This window comes from Bradysia coprophila, unplaced genomic scaffold (assembly GCF_014529535.1).
Source record: "Bradysia coprophila strain Holo2 unplaced genomic scaffold, BU_Bcop_v1 contig_324, whole genome shotgun sequence".
Classification (NCBI taxonomy): domain Eukaryota; kingdom Metazoa; phylum Arthropoda; class Insecta; order Diptera; family Sciaridae; genus Bradysia; species Bradysia coprophila.
Window position 1 is genome coordinate 2528506 of NW_023503584.1, and position 21477 is coordinate 2549982.

A 21477-nucleotide genomic window follows, 5' to 3' on the forward strand; every position below is an offset into this window, starting at 1 on the left:
AAGGAATCCGTTCGACCACTTTGACGCATGAAAGCGATTTTTTTTTGTTTTGCACAAATGTCAAACGTTTTACCGCTAAAACACCGACAGTCTTGTTATTGTTAATTGCAATCGAAATCCGGGACGATCAGGAATTTGCATAAAATAAACATCGCACAGGTAGGCAATCGACTGGTTTCTACAAAAACCGGCGAATAGAATCCTTCAACCGTTGAGTTTTATTGTTGTGGTCTACTTACCATCATCATGTTTGTCTCTCTTTTAGAAAAGCTGAAGAATGGTCGAAAAAATTCAAGACCTCAATCTACCGACAGCTGTCGTAACCAGACTCATAAAGGACGCTCTACCCGACGGAATCATCATTGCCAAAGAAGCGAGAATTGCGATTAGTAAAGCAGCTTCCGTTTTCATAATTTATCTCTCGTCGGCAGCTATAAATGAAGCGAAAAAATTGAAACACAAAACGATGACACCGCAAAACATATTAGATGCACTGGAAGAGATTGAATTCGAAAGTTTCATCGAACCGCTGAAGGAGTGCTTGGAGGTGTACCGAAAGAACATGAGGGACAAAAAGTCGAGCAAACAGGCGAACGATAAGGACGATAAGGACGGCGATGCCAAGGATGACGAAGAAGAATTCGAAGCAGACGAAGTGGAGGAGAAAGATGAATGATTCCGAAAATTGATTTAATTAAGTTGCTCACAAGAGCGGAAATTTGTAATTTATTTTGGTAAATGGTAAACGGCACCGGAGAAAATCAATTTGTGTTCACGCACTTTTCGTTGTAAGAAATTTTTCAATTCCTCTTGCGAGAACTCAACGCCCGGCGCATGCGACGCAAACATTTTCAACATCTGATGAATGCGCTCCAGTGGCAACGAGTCTAAATTGGTCAGCATTCCCACAATGTAACTCCAAAACACTTGTAGCTCTTCTTCGCGTTGATCGGATGCCGAACGAATGCTGCTGGTTTCGTCGTCATCGCATTCTTGTCCCTGAGATTGCATCTCCTCGGTTACTTCACTCGAATCGTCCACTAGCACAAACACTGACGGTTCCGGTTCTTTGATGATGCCCTGCGATTGCCAGTATGAAATTCGCTTTCGCAGAATGGTCGGCTGGAGTTTCATTTCCTTGCACAGTTCGTCCATCGTCCACTGGTTGCGCTCTTGGAAATAGTGAAGAATAGCGACCTGAGTGGGATTGACTGTGAATTCCAATGTACGATTAGCCAATTCAACTTCGATGGTCACACGACCGGTAAGATGACGCCAGCACAGAGTCCGGTTGACTTTGTACGATTCGAATGATTTTGTGTATTTTGCGAATTCGTCTTGATAAACAGCTGGCAGGTCAAAGGTGTCGTTTTTGAAGTCCGGCCAAAACTGTGACGACAGGACCATGGCTGATATTTTGAAGGAATTTTCTGTTCAGAGAAACAAACGAAAAATTCAGCAAAACAGCGCACAATAATCGCAAGACCTCTTAACTCTTACCATCATCATACTCTGTTTCGTTGTGTATGTGGGCGTTGATACGCTTCGAATCGCTGATGTCTTTCAGCATCACCTCGCATGTGTGCAACAGAGATTCATCGAAGCGCAACTTCAGTAGCTCCAAATTCCGTATTTCCTTTTCAGGATCGAAATCCAATTGGTTGAGTAAACGTTCAGCCAGCAGTTGACGATATTCCGTAACGAACAACTTTTTGCTGCCGTATATGTCAACCACCATCGAGATAATATCCGCAGATCGCGAAGTTCGATTCAGTTTTGCTGTAACAAAGAAAACCATCTGTTGGCCCATCTCAAAGTTCGCGACATTCTTTGTGACTCAGTCTTAGGACGTGCCATACACATCTAGAAACGTCCCCAATACTTACTCGGGTCAATGTCTACCGGATCTGGTTTCCATGACTCCCAGTTCACCATTTCATCGACATTATTAGACGGATCTTCACTCATCGCCTCACTCTTAGCTAGTTCTTCGGCCAATTCACCTTCTTCCGTTAATTGAGTCACCACGCACCTTTAAATGAAAAATTTCATCTCAGAGTCTGTCGGTGCCACTAGCACTGATAATACCTGACAGTATCCGATCGGCTACGCATGTACAGTTTAACAAGTTCGGTGATGGTTTCCAGAAGAACACCAGAACTGTCCAGATGTCGAATAGCTTTGATGGCTGCAATGTATCCACTTAGTATGTCCGTTGTGTTTACGCCCGGATGAAGAAGTCGAGTTTCCAGCGAAGCGGTCAGCGAATTGACCAACCGTTTCCGCAGATCCAGTTTCTCCAAGCACAGTTTTAGATCGTCGATAGCCGGCTGACTTTCCGGATAGTCTGTTCAGTGGGAATAAATGAAAATCGAAGCGTCGATCGGAAAGAGGAACTAAATTTTGCCTTACCGACGATGATATTGAAAAATTGCTCGATTATCGTGTTGGCATACGTTTCGATCAGGTAATATCCGAGCTTGACTTTGAAATCGGCGATGATGGTCGTAATGTGATTGTCATTTGATGAAATTTTCAGCGTTCCCTGGTTGAAAATTCTAGTCAACCAATTCAACACGATGGTGTCGAGCCACTGGTGGGAAAAAGAAAAGAAATTTGAAAGGGCAATGCGAACGGGTCCAAAAACGAAATTCTGACCCCACTAACCTTCTCCAAATTTTCGATGTGCGACGTGTCACTTATTCCCTCGCAGGTTTCTCGGACGTGTAAGGTGATTCGTTCCTGTATTAGATTCGTTAACGTAAAGCCGGAGAGTCGATCCAACAGACTCATGTTCGTTAAAAACTGGTTGGTTTTGTTGAAAGCACAGACCAGCTCTTGGCATCTACACTGCTCCGACGAATTATCGCATCCGTTGCACTTTGCTTCATCCAAATCAACTGAACATTCTTCTTCGTCAGGCACATCCAGGTGACTGTTGACAAAGACTTTAAACGATGTGTGATAGAACGAGTAGATAATCCGTTCGAAATTGGCCGGCAATTGCGAGAGCAGCGTAACTTTCAGCATTTCGTTGAAGGCGTCAAGTTCGTTTTGATTCTGATGCTGCACATTCTGGAAGCGTACGAATTTCTTGAACAGTTGCACCTTCGTTAACAGTCCTTGGAACTGTAAGTAATTTGCATGAAGTTCATGAACGGCCGTTTGGAATTGATGGAACTCGGTCTCGCTGTCCTGGTCATTTTGAACGAAATGATTCCAAAATTTCGGGACGATGTCTTGACGCAATTTTGTGTCTATTTCGTTTATGATCGTCTCGTACACATTCTCAGCTATTCCAATGCGGGATAATTCATTCACGATCTGTTGAAGTTCCTCTGCATTGACTTCCGTATCGGACATCAACTGAAATGTTAACATTCCATGAATTCGGTCGCCATTTAAAGGCGAATATGCACCGCCCCATTACCTTTTGCTCTAGAATCGGAAATATTTTTACTGATTTACTCCACAGGACGTCGATATCCATTTCGTTAAAGGAGATTTGGTTCTTTCCGACCGGGTAATGGTAAGTGAAAACAACAACAGAATCACCGCAAAACACGACAAACGTCAAGCAGTGTTGACATCTCATTTAAAAACATTTCAGTTCGTTTGAAAAAAGGCGGAATTGTTACGTTGCCCCAGAAATTGGGACGAGTCTCACCTGTCACCTATCCCACTCAACTGTCATTTAGCTGATGCTTTTGTCCCGTGAATACGATGAATTAAAACACGTTGAAGTTAATTGCGGCTTGTCAACTTTCGGCACCCTGGACTTTACTTAAATCGTCGAGGAATACCTTCAAATAAATTTCTAAAAATCTAGAATTCCATTTAATGGGTGCTAAAATATAATTAGTTGAATGGCAGTTTTTTGGGCCTTTCGTCTAGATGTAAAACATTTGAAAGCGCCGTCTTTGTGTGAATTTTTTGTGTTGACGTTCATGACACGCCAGCGTGACTATTAATTTGGATCTCGAGCTGTGAAATGGATTTTACCAAGGACATAACTGGTGCAAATGAAGTGTGCAAATGAAGTGTGCAAATGAAGTGTGCAAATGAAGTGTGCAAATGAAGAAGCAACACATTGCTAAGCGAACACAAAACGAATTTATTTAAAAAAAGGTTTTCCTCTTCAGGATCACACGAGTATTACTCGGTTTCGTCATTATCGTCAGTTATTACGACGACCGAGTCATCGACAAGACTTGATTCCGAAGACGATTGACTTTCGATTAAATCAATGATTGATTCTTCACTGTCCTCCGAAGTGTAAGATGTGTTAACCGAATCGTCTTGGATTGTAGTTGTTTCGGTATCATTTACAGCCACGTCTTCTGCAGGTTTTCCATTGTCCAAGTAATAATTGACGGCTTGATCAAGGTCGTGGTTAAATTTCGCCAGAATTTCCCGGTTTTTCGCTTCTTCATTGTACCCAAGATTGATTAGTGTCGCCAGATTATCGTTGATCGATGTCTGTGACTTGTTCTCAGCTATATCACTGCTGTCTTCGTCGCCGTCGTCGTCTGTAGGAGGCGGGAAACCCATTGAGGTAAATATATCCACAGCAAAAAAGATCCTCCGGCGACTGTATTTCGATCGTATTTGCTTTGGCTGCAAAAACTAAACAAAATGTAAATTTATTTTGAGGAACGCTTGCGGATTTTTTAGTTTTTCGTTGACGTCAAAGTGTCGCTTCATTCTCATGACACTTTCATAATCTAAAATAATAATTCGATTCGTTTACGATTACGCCAAATTTAGTCTAGAGAGGTGACTCACATCTTCCACGGTACAAATGAAACAGTTCTACGTCAGGTCATGTTTCGGCATCGTCTCTGAAGATGTAATCAGCTGACAAAATGACAGACTGACTCTTATCTATGTCGAGGGTATCGAGTGCTGAGATTATTTTGTTCGTGGAGGGAATATAGGTCCAGTCCCGCATCTGAATTGAAACTAGTGCATCTGTCACCCTACTTTGACCGTAAGCCTATTGCGCCGGTTAATGTAGTTAAAGTAAAATTATTATGAAATGTGTTTATCTTAGAAATTGCGCATTGCGCAATTACGAAGTGCCGTACGACGTTTCTTTCAAATGAAACAAAAATTTCAAATAGCCCTTAAATTTTAATTTATTGAGTATAAATACACATAGGGCCTACGGCCTCAGTCCGAGGACCCAAATTTAATTATTTTTTTCAACTATATTCTATTCGGCCTTTGATTACCTTTCAAATGTAACAAAAATTACGAAAAACGAGTTATATGTAAAATACACATATGGCCCTAGTACCGGCCTTAGTCCAAGGACCCAATTTTTTTTTTTCAACAACATTCTATTCGGTGTTCGATTACCTTTCAAATGAAACAAAAATTAGGAAAAACGGATGAAATGCGTTATTTTCCCGCTCACTTGAAATTCAAATTTTAGGCACACTTACGCCGTGAATTGGTGTGGTGTGTGGTTTTTTTATTATTTCAGAACGGAATTTAAGTTAGGTTTTCTTTTACTGACTTCGCTCTTTGTTTGAATAATCGTCTATAATGGCAAGGCTGTAAACTTTGGGGAGGTCACGCAGACCACCATTTTATTAGATACGCGGAAACACACCACATCTGATGATTTTACACAATAAACGTCAACACAAGGTATGGTCGAATGTCAAACTTTGTATGGAGCGGAGGACATAGCGATTAAGAGGTGAGTTTCTTTATATGAAATCGCCATGTCCTCCGGTTTGTATGAACAGACCATACCTGGTTTATACATTCATTGATTTTACATACAAAAAAAATTCACCACACCATCACGCCGGAGTAGGTGAATTTTTGTATGAAATCCGCCATGTTATCATCAAGTGTGGTGTCATGTCATAACATAGCCGATTGTTGTTGTTGCTACGTTAAAATTGATGTGAGTTTTGTGGATTTTCATTTCAATTTTAAAAATAAAAAATTGCGTTTTTTCCATAAGTTATCTTCCTAAAATAGGTGTTTTTATCAAAATAAATTATAAAAGATTGCTGCTGGCTGTCCTCAACGAAAAATGTACCCACAAAATGACTTCAGATCTGAGTTCTGGGACCTAAATAGAGATCGAAACCACTTTACTTAGTCTTCAACTAGATCCTTCCCCATAGTCGACTGCGAAGAAAACGATTTTTTCCATACATTTTCAAGATTATTCTGAAAGCGACGAAAAAAAATTGTTGCTGAATGACGTTTTTATATTTTTTATCGATGAAGGTCGTTATTCTGAGCAAAAAATTGCTCTACGGCATGTCTGTAAAATTTTTCTTTTTTTATGAAGCAACTGTCATGTACCAAATTGTACTGAAATAGGACCCAAAGTTGACTTGAGAAGAAAAACGAAAAATTTTACAGACTTTCCGGAGAAAAATTTTCTGCTCAGAATAACGGTCTTTATCGATTGGACGATTTGAACGATTGGTGCGCTCTGCATGCTGCTTACAAAACTCGTCATTTTTTCTGAAACTCGTCATTTTCTTAAAAATCTAGGTGGTTAATATTTCTAGATAATGTGCAGTGCACATTGTGCACAACTTAATCAACCTCAACATGAACTTTAATTTGTTCAAATTGACGCCGCGGCGGTCTGTAGGCAATTAAACGAATATTTGAAAGATAAAAATGAATTTTCAAACACTTACTTTTTCGTTTAACTTTTTTTTTAACCTACGATTGATGAGTGTCTTTATTAACTTCTTGATAGAGTGGAATTGAACTTCAAATTGTTTATGAGCAATCGACAGTTTGCAACACCCATGAATGGAAAAGCATAATTTTCTTGCTGGAAATTCTAATTCTAATTCTATGAAATACATTGTCTGCGTAATTATCGAAACAGTGTCCGAAGTGAAAACATATTTCAATATTTTACGTTTGGGAAAGCCTTTTGAGCATTCCGAAATTCTGTATCATATTGAGATGTCCACCCGAACGCTGTTGTTGCTAGCAATTGCAAGTTGGTTCTGGCAGCCCCACTCCAGAAATGTATGAACTCGCCCCAATTCAGATTTCTTGCATAGTTTGCTCCATTTTTGGGAAAGTTCTGCGACAACAGAACAAAGTAATTGTTGAGGACGGTTGATTTGCCATAATTATTGTAAATCGGATAGAACCAATCTTTGAACCATGCCGTATTCTGCCGTGGATAACTGTCGCGAGTATTTACACAATTGTCGTACCACCGTTGAGAGTCTGCAGTTCTTCCGAGGCCGACATAAACATCATAAATGAAAATCTCTGCCCACTTACTGTCACCCCAGATGCCAAAGGCTGGTGAATTGTGCGTATTTTTGGAACAACTCTCGACAATGTGAGCAATTTCGTGCGTTGTTATATCCAAATCGTTCCCCTGGCCAGATGTCCAGCCCGGATTGCTGCCGGTTCCGACGTCAATAACATTTCTATAGTCATGACTTGCGTCGAAGTACGTTGACGGGTGGCCACCTCCATACTTTCCTGAATGGAAAATCGCGTACAAATTATTTTCAGTTCCGAATGAGCCATACACTCGCTTCGTGTAACGCCAAACATCACCGAGATATTTGAATGGCCATGAAACGGAAGCGCTCATATCCTTGTCGTAATAAATTGCTACGTCGTTGTCGTTGAAAACGAGTTTCAGATTCTGGTTATGTTCGAACCAATGCTCTTGCCATGTTGATGGGGCGGTGTGTACGGTGATCGCAAGCGTAGCACAAACATACAAAAGTCTTAAAGTAAATTTCGTCATTTTCTTGAACAAATTGATGAGCTGTTGAATGATCAGTTTCTATATTTCAAAGTATAAGTTACTCGCTCAACTAATTTCACTTTCAAATCCAGTAATCAACTGGTATGAAAATGGCACAACCGCAGATTGTCTTTATATGCTGCCAAAAAAGACAAGACAAGCCAACATCAACATTTCCTAGAAATGTTCAATTTTTCGAACTCAGCTCCAATTATCTGATTATGAAGTGATTCTATGAACTAGATTACAGATCAACACAATTTTTGTATTTACTTATCCGTGTTTGCAGTTTACTTTTAAAGTTAAACAAACAAAAACAGATTCTTGTACTTTTCCCATTACAATTCTTCGAAATTGGGCATGACCACACTTCAAGCAAAAGTGATCATAGTCGACAGCTTCAAAGGGAGTACTATTTTGTATGAAATGGTTTTTTACAGTGTTGTACAGTTGTATGACACACTGTCAAGTTTCAGTACCCTATTTAGAGAACCACTCATGCTTGTGCGTTAGCATGACGTTTTTTTTTGCATTTTCTTATTAAGCGAGAGGCCCTGTTGTACCTTTTACTATACATATTGCGCTTTTGTGACTGTAAACGCGTCCACTTACATCATCGATAGTATAGATGTTAGTGGCTTTTAATGAATTGAGAATGAATTACCTATTAAACATTTGCAGAGTTAAGTTTATTTGTAAAACAAAATCCCAAAATCCCATCACCAATTTTCATTTAATTTCTTTTTTGTACGAAATGTTTATGATAACGGAATTGTTTGTCCCAATATTTTGTTTGTAAACACGATAACTTGAGTAATTATCAATCAATTACTTTTTTTCTTTAATCGCAGAATTCAATTCCTGAGGTTAAGTTCGAAGATGAGCTATGTGGGATTAAGTATCTGGAAGTTATTCGAGAAAAACAGTATTTTACACTGTTGGAAATTCAATCAATCGAAAAAGATTACTTTGATGAAATTTGATTTTGTCGGTTAGTTATATCCAGCTATCACGGTGATAGTCAACTATCACGGTGATAGTCAACTATCACGGTGATAGTCAACTATCACGGTGATAGTCAACTATCACGGTGATAGTCAACTATCACGGTGATAGTCAACTATCACGGTGATAGTCAACTATCACGGTGATAGTCAACTATCACGGTGATAGTCAACTATCACGGTGATAGTCAACTATCACGGTGATTGTCAACTATCACGGTGATTGTCAACTATCACGGTGATTGTCAACTATCACTGTGATTGTCAACTATCACGGTGATAGTCAATCTGTCAACTATCACGATGATAGTCAACTATCACGGTTTTGAAATTGAGAATTCAAAAAGTACTTTTCCAAAGAATTTGGACTCAGGCGAAGGTTTTTGTGATGCTTCGGTGGTTTGTGATGCTTTGAAATGTTTAACAACGAAAAATAAAATGAAATTGATTGATACCCGCCCAAAAGGTGATACTTAGTTATTATGAAAGCGACGATCACACACAGATAAATGATAAACACCAAGTTGCGCCGCCGTTTATCATTTCTCGTTCATTACAGAACATACAGATTGACAATGTTCTGTTGATTTCTTACTTACTCATGAGACAATGTAGAAGGGGTTTTACAGTTATGTTTTCAAAAATGATATGCGTGTGGTGAATTGATGTTTTTTGTTTCGTGGAGAAAACGATAAATCACACCTCAACCATACGAAAAACGTTGTGTTCTCCTATGAGAGAATTAGGAAATTCGAATTTGATTACGGCCTTCGATGTATATAAATCAATATAAATATGATGAAGACGAGGAGATTTTCAACAATCAATGTGGCGGCAGCATATTCTCCATAAAATGACCAAACGGACCTGCTAAACATTTCGTAAATCTCTACACCGCAAGGTAGATGAAACTTTCAGATAGAGAACCGCAATATTTTAGGTCCCTTATTTGACTTTTTAAAAATGAACCCCTAATGCCTGGTTTATTTTACTCTTCCGTGGTAAAAGGTATAGGTACTTTTAGGTCCTATGTACACATGGTGATATGTCCACAGACCATTGCTGTGTCTCAAACTTCATAGATCGATACTAAAATAATACAGTGATCTGATCGACATACGAATTTGAACATCGATCGCAATTTTTTCAACGCAGCCGTATTGCAATACACCAGTGACTCTACGTGTAAAATTGCAATGAATACAAAACCTGAACTAAACTCAAATTCAGCATAGCTCATCGGTTTTTTCGCGTTAACACCTACGATCTGCGTAACCTCTCCATATAAGGGTAATACTTCGAATAAAATGTAGGATTGTCGCTTTACAAAGTTTTTGCTGAGCCTTTCCCAGACCATTTTTTGATCATTACGTAACCTAACTCCTCGTGGTCTTCTCAAATTTTCCTGAAGTGATTCGCTGGCGAAATAGATCGATACAATTGTGTAATCTGTTGTTGTCATAGTCATTTCCTTCGACCAACTATTTACTACGGACTATCGGTTCACAATATAGCAATATCACTCAATGGGTTTCGAATAAGCCTTTAATAAGATTTTATAATACTTGTGGTGACCCTTAACATTACTAATGGTCTGTGGTCAAGTTTTTGTATTCTTGCAATAATCCGCAAAGTTCTTGGCCGATTTCTTCCACCTTTTGTGGATTATCGCGTACCCAACTGGATATTGACTTCCTGAGCCAGTCAACCGCATTTTCTTCAGCCTTATCCAAATCACCTTGCGCAGCAATCATACCAGCCATACAACATAGTAGGACACCGAAGACAAATCCGGAGAAGAATTTTCGTCGAAAATCTGCCACCAATTCCTGTAGAAAGTCATAACGAAATGCAATTTATCAGGTCAGTGTCACTGTATTTATACGGCTTTATCGATGCTAAACATTGAATGATTCGTTTCGTAACTCACCTCGAACGAAAAATCCACCGTACCTCCTAGCGTTTTGACATGCTTTTGGAATGTACCGTAGTAGATTTTTAGAAGATCCTTCCATTTTTGACGGCGTACATCAGACTTAACACTTGTGAACAGGAAATAGGCAATATCCAAATTTGGGGAGCCAAGATGAACGCGCTGTAGATGTAGAATTAAGTATCAATCAAAGAATGGTCTAGCGTTAGACTCAGGCAAATTGAGTCAGAGACAACTCTTCTATATTGCCACAGTGCGCTCACCTGAAAGTCAATCAAGACGTGGTCCATTACTTTTCGCGAATTTTGTTCCACGAGAAACATCATGTTGCTGTCAGAATGCCAAAGGAAAATTTGTAGTAAGACATTCAGTAGCATGCATGGTTGTTTTGGCGTAACTTACTTATTCAAAAAGTCTCCATGGTTGATAACGAAGCATAAATGACCATCTTCAACCGTCAAGTTTTTCTGGAATGTCTCCAGCACATTAGTCCTAACCTTGTCCAGCAATTGGAGCGTAGAATCTTTATTTGTAGACTCGAATGACTGCAGGCGAGAATGAAACATTTTTCAAAGTCATAGAAGTTGTTGCAGTTTAGAAGTTGAAACAAGATAAGAATTCATTACCTCCAAAACCAGGCCAGCTGTTTCAAAAGTAACGCCAAACCAGCCCTGCAAATGCTTTGCCGCAGTATCAAACAGAAAACAATCTTTGAGACATGGATGCTTGTCCAGGAAACTTTCAATTGATCCAGTTTTGCCGCTTTGAGTTTCTTCTTTAAGTAGCAGGTAGGAGGGTGCATGAAATTTAGCCAGTGTTCCGAGCACAATTCTTATTTATAAGTGGAACAATGTGAACGTTCAAATATTCTCACAACATGAGTTTGTTTAGTGGATATAAGTAATGGTACGCAGTGCTTACATTGTTCGTTCAAGGTCAACCTTTTCAATTTTTGGAATTGATGTAAATCCTTTTGTCACCAGGTTTTCCATCATGATAACTTCCTCGTTTGCGAAGTAACTGGTGGGTATCATGTCCAATTTGAACAAATCCCTGAAGCCAGGGAAACAAAAACTGTAAAATCTTATGCACAACATAGCCAGCAATCCCATATAGACAATGTATAGAAACTCACCCCGAAACTTTAGTTGCAATAAAGTTGTTCAACATTGGTACAACTTCGTTAAAGAGGCCGGCTTCTTTCTGAAAGAACTGCATGTCCACAACCATTTCCATTTGCGATGCATTGAGTATTTGTCTCTTAACAAACACTTGAAGCATTGATTCAGTCCCCGTCTCATCTTGCAGTTGTATGGTGAGATAGTCACAACTGCTACATGCATGTTCACCGTGTAAGTCTGGTGTAGATGCCACAATTTTGTTAATAATTTTACTACCGAATACCTTGTTCTCTTCAATGATCGTTCGATAATGATTTGCAAGAACGACAGGATCTGTAGATGAAATTGAAGGCTCTGATGTTGCCATGGTGTGTTGATAGTTAACTAGTAATTTCAAAACTTATTTGCTACGAAATACGAGGATGTCAAAAGTACAAACTTATTTCTTGTATATGCAACAAACGAGTGGTAATACTGTCGAACACAGCTGTTTTTATTACACTCTAGTGAAAGCTTACTTGGAAACAACTATAGTCTAGTGATATCACACTCGTTTTGTTTATCGTTGATCATACACGACTAACTTACACTCTGTTCTATACCAATGCATCAGTTACGAAAAGATAAATATAACCATCAATGGGATTGTGGAACACACGTAAAAGACTGTACAAACCGATATGAGTGTATGGATGTGTACGATTATATGATACTAGACCCAGAACATAGATGTGTGCTATTCACATTCATGTGAATGAACAGAAGTAGATTTTCATAGAGATTTCATTAGATGTTGTAATAGACACTTATTGAAGAAGAGTTCTGTTGCTGCTTCAATACAAAAAGGCTTGCAAAAAGGTTGTTGTACTTCTGACGACGTAAGACCAATAACAACATTTTCACATAGTAACGATAGTGATAATATCATGTCCGGAGCGATAGCGGAGGACTTGACGCAGTCTAACTTCCAAAAAAAGAACGAAGAAAATTTTTTGAGACGCGGCAACTATATATAGCCGAACATTTCAGTTTCTACCCTTTGGTTTATATCACCACAAAACATATTCTATCATATTCTTGCTTCAAATACGAGCAAAACGAGCTATCACTCGACTATGTAGGTTTAAAATTGCCGGAGATACATCGTTTTGAAAATGGTCACTTTTCATACAAAATACACCAAATTGACTTTTCTCAAACAATCAAAATCTTTCAACTTACTCTGTATGTTTCTATCTATCTGTCTATCTATCGACGGTCGATCTCGGAAACTAGTCAGCCAATCTCCATGAAATTTTGCAGGAACCTCAGGGTGGGCATAAAAATGAAAATGTGATATGCCAATACCCCAGAAAAAACCAGAATTTTGTTTTATTGGCCTCGAACTGGTTTCTGAGTGTGGTTTTCGAGGGTCGGGAACGCGTTTTCGGCTGTAGCTTAGCTGTATTGAAACCTACAGAGGCGTGCGACCCATCAAATGAAAGGTATTCGTAACACGATTCGAACAAAAAAATAATTAAGTGGCAGATGTTCAGGAACAGACCAGCAAGAAAATTTATCTGCCACATGCGACGCAGATTTTTTTGGTAAAATTTTGGTTGTTTCCAGTCAAATTTTTTTTTGGAAAAAATTATTTGGCAGATGATGAGAAAAGCTAAGCCAGCTTGTTTGAACTAAAATTGGGTGTGAAATTTAATTTTTGCGTAACGAAGCTGAAAGCGTCAACTCTAGCGATATCATTCATTTTAGAAATTGTACTTCAAAGACTGCGTCACACTTTTCTCGAAGAGATTTTTGTTGGGATTTGATCTTTGAAGGAAATTAATGAATAGAGTAATTGGAGGGCGTATAATTCGTATACATGTCCTTTGATAATACTCAGTGACCAATTCACAAATGAAGACTAAAGATAGTCAGAGGAAATTATCCTTGTATCGCTAAAAAAAACCTTTTATAAACGACCAACGTATGGAGGATTCTTTTGTCATAGGTTTTGACTCCTTTCACCCAATTTCCATTTTATCATTTTTTTCTGACATATATTCGTATCATATATGCTTATCAAACTAGGCATGCTCTCAAAGTACTTGACGCTTTCCAACGAATCCACTCACATCAAGAAACGGCCGTAAAATTAGTCTAAAAACACCCATTTATCGACCTTTGAAGATCTGCTACCAGCAACCAATGTTGGCTAGAGACTATCTGAGGCCTGTTTTGAATTCTTCGGGCCAGGACCTGTCAAACGCTTTACATACCCATCCCGGACGAAATGGGTCTGATTTCGGTAGGTGATTTTTCAAAAGAATCCATCTCAATGTATCGCTTAGAGTTTGCTACAAAATCTTCTACTTCTTTTGTTTAACCATTCATTTTTCCATACGACTCAGGGTCGTGTTGCTTGTTAAAATGTCCGTTTTGATAATTATGCTAATTGATACAAAAATCTCAAAATAATATCCCGATTCGTTGCTCATATGAGAGTAAATAGGTGATTCTTAGGTAATTGGTGTGGTGATTTTCCCTTCGATTTTTCTATTATTTCAGAAAGGATTTTTAGTTAAATTTTCTTTTACTGACTTCGCTGCTTGTTTGAATAATTAATCGTCTATAATGTTCGTTACAGATGTTGAAAAAACAGCGTCTCATTGAGTTTCAAAATCTGTGGAACCAAACATTGTCTAGGACCGCTATAGGCTACTCTGGGAGTTTTACCTAGACGCTTTACGAGACTCTAAATCTCTGCAGGTTTTTTCAAAATTTAGTTCTGGGCATTTCAGCTGGATATTAGGACACTACAGGTCCGAACTGGTCATATTGGATAACACATTTGCTCGGATACTTTTTCTGAGTTTTACAGAGTCATGAGCTCCTGAGCAGTTCGCAAGAGGTAGCTATATGACTAACGAGTAAGGACATAAATAACGACACGTGTGATTTGTTGTATCAGTAAAAGTAAAAGAAATTTATTCACAGAAATCCTAAATAATTATGAGTTAAATAACAGAAATTGTTCGATATCGTTTTTCATTCAGTCTTATCAATTGGAATAGTGATTTACAGCACGCAACTTATTCAATTCCGAACGTCTTTAGCTCCGCCTTTACTCGATCGAAATACTCCGGATCGGGATAACCGTACGTGGCCACACCGCCTTGTCTTGCAGTTTTATGATGAATATTCCACACAATAACGTTCTCTTGTCCTGTGGTATTGCTAGTTCCAACAGTAAAAATCAATCGTCGTTCGAATGCTATTTCCAAAAGTTTCAAAACTTCTCGACCGGTTTCATTGTCCGGGAGATATGCAGTTCGTCTTAAGCGCTGGGTCACATACTCAATCACTATCGTCGAAAATCTTGTAAAACCATCGCAGGGCACGTCTAGTTTCGAAATTTTCATTTTCATATTGGGACAAGTTCCGACCTCAGTTCCGAAGGTGGCGTGACAAAATGGACACTTAACAAAGGTGCATGGAACGCCCGACATAGTGGATCGTTGAGTCAAAAGTTTTGAGTAACAAACAGCGCATACTTTGTGTTTGCACTCTAAAATCTGCCACGATGACGGTGAAATTTCGTTACAGCAAATCGGACAGTCTTCCATTTCCACTTGGTCTTGTTTCTCGGTAAGATCGAGGGCCCATTCGGCTAAATCGTCTGGAAGATCAGTACCACTATTTTGTGTAGAATCAGTTACGGCGGTGATATCAACGGTTTCTTCGTCACCCGGACAGTCGCTATCGTCGTCAATCAAATCAATGGTGACAATGGACTTATTCGTAATTGTTGATGCTACAGCTTTATCGGCAACACTGGCTTTGTCTGCAATTCTACCATTGCTTGCATCTTCAACGTTGGCATTGTCCAAGAAGTAATTTATTGCTTGGCCGACGTCATTGTTAAATTTGGCTAAAACGTCCCGGTTTTTAGCCTTATCACAAAATCCGAAGGTGACTAACATCTCCGCCTCCGAAGTGGAAGATGTGTTAACCGAATCGTCTTGGATTGTTGTTGCCTCGGTATCATTTACATGCACGTCTTCTGCAAAATTTTCATTGTCCAAGTAATAATTGACGGCTTGATCCAAATCGTTGTTAAATTTCGCCAGAATTTCCCGGTTTTTTGCTTCATCATTGTACCCAAGATTGATAAGTGTCACCAGATTATCGTCGATCGATGGCTGTGAGGTGTTTTGAGCCACGTCATTGATGCTATCTTCGCCGTCATCGTCTGTAGGAGGCGGGACACCCATTGAGGTAAATATATCCACAGCAAAAAAGGGCCAGTTGATTGTTTGGTCTTGGATCGGCATTGCATAATTGTGGCCTGACGGAATCCATGCAATAGGTGGCAATTTCTGGCTCGATGAGTGGAAAACGGATGCAGATCCTCCGGCGACTGTATTTCGATCGTATTTGACTTGATATATCGGGCAGCATTGGTATCTGTTCAACGATGGTTATGGTTTCACTTGACGCAAGTGCAAAATTGAATGAGTTCGTTTACCTGTTATAAATGACGTACTCATTGTAGCCGGCAGGTCTGGCAACGATTGAATCGAAAAACTGGTCGTTAAAGTTCCGCTTTTGCTGCGAAACTTTTTCCGGCTCTCGGACGAACGAATGTCGATTTGTGAAGTGATCAACTGAGATACAGTCACCCAGCAGTACAGCAAAGATGAATATGGTGCCGGTTCCATCGTATTGTATCGATTTATTCGGATCATCAGCAAAATAGATTCCCTTTCCTAGAAGACCAGCACTAGTGTTGCTCAATCTTTCATCCAAGCCCTGCGAGAGTATGCTCTTGACGTTTGTTTGGCTTCTCGTACAGTGGTACAGGAGCACCATGTTGTCGGAGTATGGTATGATTAGCGGATCCTTTCTGAAGTTCAACGACAAATGCGCACACCGCAGCACTTCCTTCTCGCTCAGACCGAGTTTCGACAAAATGTTCAGATCATCAGCCTTCGATCGCATCATATCCGTTCTGGTTTTAACAAAACGGTCCCACAGATCTGGGTTCACAATCTGCTCGACGCCTTTCACTGATATGGGATACAGCATGTCGCTTATCGTCTGATACTCGGCGGTGCCTTCCTTAATTTCATATTTGTTAAACGTCAGCAACGACATGACACTTTCCTCCATATTGGCTAGCCAATTCGGCGGTACTGGCATGGCGGCTGTCAGTATTGGTCGAGAATTCATTGGTGGGACATATTTGGACGGTGCGGGCAATGACATTCCAGATGCTGCTGGCATTGAGCTTAGTACCATTGAAGGCATAAATACTGCGGTTGAAGGCAAAGTTGCGAATGCTGCTGGTCGTATGTTGTAAATCGTACCCATGGCAGACGATATTGCTGTTGCAGAAGTCACTGTAGCAGTTGGTGGATAATGTACGATGGCTTGGGACACGGTCGTCTTCACTTTTTTCGGTCTCCCTCTGGGTCTCTTAGGAATTGTGTCTGTTGACGGTACGTTGAATCGTTTCTTAGATACTGAAAACGAATCGTTTTTTCATTCGTAAATGCTTTAATTGTGTAAAAAGTATTCTCACCTGCGGGTGTAACGTTATTGAGTGTAGCTGTTGTTATTGTTGGAATCGTAAACAAACCACCCTGCGCATTGTTATTGTTCTGTTGGTTTCCCACAGCTGCGTTTGAAGACGAACTCGGAGCGCCGTATGTATGAAAATGTAATGGGTGCGGAAGGGGTGGAAGAAGATGGTTATTGTAAGTTCTGTAAGTTATTGCACTAGTGGCAGTATTATGAGTTTGAGACTGGTTTTGCGGCTGAGCCTGAATCGACCATGGCGTGGATCCACTGCTACCGCCAGGATTCTAATGAAAACGAAAAAAAAGTCGGGAAAATTGCCAACTGATTCCGAATGCGAATGGAATACGAATTGTTACATTTTGCAGCCACGAAGATATAGATGTCGTCGACGATGTGTTGACACTTCCATTTGTTCCAGTGTAGGTATTTCCATTGGTCAAATGGTTCTGCAATTGATTTGGTAACTGATTTGATGGTTGGTTTGGCAACTGATTTGTACTATCGATTCCATTGTTCATATTGCTTGCTTTTCGGTGGCGCATGAACAAATGCAAGAATTATGTTGATAATGCGAAATCTGTACGGTAGAGGAACAGAAACAATAAAATTCCATTAATGAAACGACGACTAAGTTGGGACTCTGAGGATTTCGGTCAAGCGCAAATCTAAAACATTTCATGACACAAATTTAGAAATTTAGAAAACTCGCTGCTTGCACACATACTTCGGATGGTATCGTAACAAACGTAGTCATTCATCAAATGGACATAATGTACTCAAAGGTTTTCTACATTTAACGCTGATAGCGATCACTAAGTACGTCAGCTACACCACTTGTTCGTTTAATAATGATTTTCAGACTGACATTTCTTGAATTTCGACAGTGCACACAAAACGATCACTAAAGAAAATGACCAGTGGATTTCCTTGTGTGTTTACGAAAGTGACGTTCGCATAAAATGACACCTTTCATTGAAGTAAACCAATCACATGCTGCTTTTGGACACAATGATCTCCGAAACACTCATAAGATAGGTAGATTATGTTTTAAGACTGTTATGAGAAGGCAGGTAGTGTAAAATGGTGAATTCGTAAAAAGTCATAAATATGGACGACACCTTTTTTGTGAATTTTCTTTTCTGTTTTTCGTCAGTGAAAGATCGCTATTCCCCTATTCGCTAGAACAGTTGGAATCGGAGATTTTGAGAGCCAAATATTGAAGAACATAAAACGCTCATTTCTACAATCAATGACAGTCGGAGGTTCGATCAATTTATACAAAAAGGGGGACCTTACATTTGTATATATTGGGACAATTTTCTGATTGGATGCTGCTCTCTTGCACACACTTTGTTACATACTGACTAATTAGAGTAACATAATGTCTAATATCACTACAGGGCTAAGTCGACGTAAGACTTGGAAGTTAATGAGGAGGGTCAGACAATCGAGTTGACCCCTGGAGTTAAAGTAACTTCTCCGTATACAATGGTTGAGGGATGAGGGGTCGACTTGAGGTGAAAAATGCACTATATCTAACAAGTGTCAAATTTTTTGTCTTGCTGCCAGAAAACGACTCATTTCGTTCAAAACCATTTTTTTGCATTTTTTGACCGCAAGACAGCGAAGTTCCGTCCTGCCTTGCTCGGAAATTTTTTATTTCAACGTGTGGAATGCACCTTTCGCCTTCGGCTCGAAGTACAACCTTCCCTAACGCCCCAACAAAATATGTCCCAGCAAGGCATTAATGTACTATTACATGCCACGACATAATTTACCGATTTTTTTAGCCTAATTCATTGTATCAGAAGAATGTCTTTATCCACGGACCATGTCACTGCCACAGTCATTGGTTACGGTCATGAAAATTCACTTAATTTTTCACCAATCAAACAAAGATTTACTGAGTTTAAGCTATAGTTGTCTTTATACAAACACATTTTCTCTCGTTTTTCAATTCCTAGCAGAGAAAATATCGTAAGAATTTAGACTTCCGTAGAGGCTGGGTTTTTACCACAAACTTTTTATTACTGCATACCAAGAGGCAAGAGTCGTTATCAATGTGCGATTGTTTACCAAAACACGGGGAAAGTACAAAAACTAATGCAAATTCGCCTTACTTGCACTCAATGTTTAAATCCGTTCGAAGAGGCGATCTGATTACGTTGCAACATATTTATCACAACACTAACACAAAACAAATTATTTGGAAGAAGAAAATATGCAAATATTAAGCGAACCATGTGAACGCTCTGAACCAAATAAACAAAAAAATGTTCTGCGAAAAACACAAAAACAGCTGATGCAACTTTAGTTTCAGTGTTGACAAAGAATGCAGTTTGTGAGTAGTTAACAATATCTGATCACTGCGTGCTGTTCAACTTTTCATAATTGTGTGATTTGTTTACTTAATTTATTCAACTTAAACCATGCTAACTCACGATACTATACTAGTTACTAGACATATACAATGTCATCGGTGATTTTGGGTTTTACAATGAATTTTAAATGTTTCTATCTGCACCTCCCATTTGTTCAAGACTCTCAACACTGTAATGGGTATTGCACAATAAATGTTAATTTTTGGTAGCGAACAATAGGCATAGTTTGTGGTCGAATTGGATTGTTGCAAAGAACTCCAGAAGTTGCAAAATTGTGTGAATTTAGACCGGGGAGTTTCAAACAATACTTCTTGAACATGAGAATTTATGTTCAAGAATGACTGTGCAAGTGACTTTCTCATACAGTGCTAACGAAGAGATATTTCGGCTCAGTTAAACGCCTTGAGGGTAATGTTAAAATGAGAGAAAAACACACACACAAAATTTGTATTTCGAAAATTTGAACGTTAAATTTCGATTTCATTCATAAATTTTTGATATTGCAGTCAATGCCAGTTAAATTTAACTGGCCTTCGTTAACAGTCTTTAATAGACTGTTATGATCAGAGCGAGAAAACCGAAGACTAGTTATTATAACTTGCCTTGGGGTACTTGTCAACGTATTTGCTTCTCTTTCAACGTGGTACGTTGAGAGCGAGAGGACAGAAGACCAGTTTATTTTAACTTGCCTTGGGGTACTTGTCAAAATATCTTCTTCTCTTTCATCATAACACTCTATAGAGTGTTTTCGGGGAGCGATTTTGGGGACCACTTAATTTTAACTAATCTGTTAAAATGAGAGGAGTTACTATACAGTGTTAAAAGAGCGTAAAAACAGGGGACAAACCAATTAATTTAACTGAGCTTGATGGGTGATATGTCAAAATTTTGACTCTCTTTTAACACTGTATAAAGTTATACTCGGGAAGAGGTATGGTGGTGCTGATGCTTAGCTCTCAAAAATTACATGGGCACTCAGACATGTTTAAAAATGACAGCGCCACCATGCCATCGCTCGAGTGTAACTCTATGGGAGTTCCGTACAAATTTAAAGTGGGCCCACCCTCAATGTTTTTCTAATGGCGCAAAGAACAGATGACTTCCTCTTTCCGTGCACATTCTATAAAGTATTTATGGAGAGCAAAAAACAGTAACATTTACTTGTCTCGGAGTCAGCTGTCAAGTCATTATTGAAAAAAAAATGAGATTCTAGTTTAATGTGTTTATTCTCTCATTTTAACGTGTGACTTCGAGACTGGTTACTCTCGTGGAATTTTGAAAACCGACACATTTTCTGTTTCGTGGTTTACTGGCTTTTTGCGAGTTTTGCATGTACTCAAGTAAAACATAGAAACAGAAAATGTGTCGGTTTTAAAAATTCCGTGTGTGTAAATTGAACCGATCAAAACGTGCTCACCCTTAGCACTGTATTCAAGCATAATCCACTAAAAGAGCTGAAAGGACGGTTAAGTAGTTAAAGACTTATTTTCATATACAGCTGGGAGCTAATAATAGAAACTGGCACGTAAGACTTTCCCATTATAGTTACGAAATATTGACTTGAATTGAACCAATATCTCACCAATAAAGAATTTCATACAAAAATCATCAACCATGTGCGGATATTATAGGTTTGTTCCAAGTAACTGTAAACACGAATTTTGACTGACCGAACGAAAACGATTTCATCCACAGAGATCGGTTTTCATAT

At 39.2% G+C, this 21477-nt stretch overlaps 4 protein-coding genes and 1 long non-coding RNA gene across 6 annotated transcripts; 1 reads left to right on the forward strand and 4 right to left on the reverse strand.

Moving 5' to 3' along the window:
• Positions 1 to 32: 32 nt before the first annotated feature.
• On the forward strand, positions 33 to 765 carry LOC119079442 (DNA polymerase epsilon subunit 3). Its single transcript, XM_037187355.1, has 2 exons — positions 33 to 159; positions 266 to 765. Exon 2 carries the CDS (start codon positions 278 to 280, stop codon positions 674 to 676), a length of 399 nt encoding a protein of 132 aa, XP_037043250.1. The 5' UTR covers positions 33 to 159; positions 266 to 277; the 3' UTR covers positions 677 to 765.
• LOC119079440 (anaphase-promoting complex subunit 2) lies at positions 690 to 3583 on the reverse strand. The gene is made up of 7 exons (XM_037187353.1): positions 3431 to 3583; positions 2668 to 3366; positions 2413 to 2593; positions 2089 to 2347; positions 1887 to 2032; positions 1501 to 1779; positions 690 to 1430 (listed from the first exon to the last, which is right to left on the reverse strand). Exons 1-7 carry the CDS (start codon positions 3488 to 3490, stop codon positions 727 to 729), a joined length of 2328 nt encoding a protein of 775 aa, XP_037043248.1. The 5' UTR covers positions 3491 to 3583; the 3' UTR covers positions 690 to 726.
• A 1103-nt stretch (positions 3584 to 4686) lies between these two features.
• On the reverse strand, positions 4687 to 17993 carry LOC119079445. The gene is made up of 3 exons (XR_005088171.1): positions 17980 to 17993; positions 4786 to 4951; positions 4687 to 4724 (listed from the first exon to the last, which is right to left on the reverse strand). It is a non-coding gene; the product is annotated as an uncharacterized LOC119079445 (long non-coding RNA).
• LOC119079444 lies at positions 10237 to 12437 on the reverse strand. 2 transcript variants are annotated; one of them, XM_037187357.1, is made up of 8 exons: positions 12263 to 12437; positions 11838 to 12207; positions 11624 to 11755; positions 11329 to 11533; positions 11105 to 11247; positions 10966 to 11032; positions 10700 to 10864; positions 10237 to 10598 (listed from the first exon to the last, which is right to left on the reverse strand). In XM_037187357.1, the coding sequence occupies exons 2-8, from the start codon at positions 12188 to 12190 to the stop codon at positions 10356 to 10358; spliced, it is 1308 nt and encodes a 435-aa protein (XP_037043252.1). In that variant the 5' UTR covers positions 12191 to 12207; positions 12263 to 12437; the 3' UTR covers positions 10237 to 10355. The 2 variants fall into 2 exon arrangements, with proteins under 2 accessions (XP_037043252.1, XP_037043254.1); XM_037187359.1 differs by lacking the exons at positions 10966 to 11032; positions 11105 to 11247 and having other exon boundaries at positions 11838 to 12428.
• Positions 14759 to 19690, reverse strand: LOC119079443. The gene is made up of 5 exons (XM_037187356.1): positions 19506 to 19690; positions 17742 to 17962; positions 17387 to 17669; positions 16331 to 17327; positions 14759 to 16269 (listed from the first exon to the last, which is right to left on the reverse strand). The coding sequence occupies exons 2-5, from the start codon at positions 17925 to 17927 to the stop codon at positions 14895 to 14897; spliced, it is 2841 nt and encodes a 946-aa protein (XP_037043251.1). The 5' UTR covers positions 17928 to 17962; positions 19506 to 19690; the 3' UTR covers positions 14759 to 14894.
• Between the last annotated feature and the right edge of the window lie 1787 nt (positions 19691 to 21477).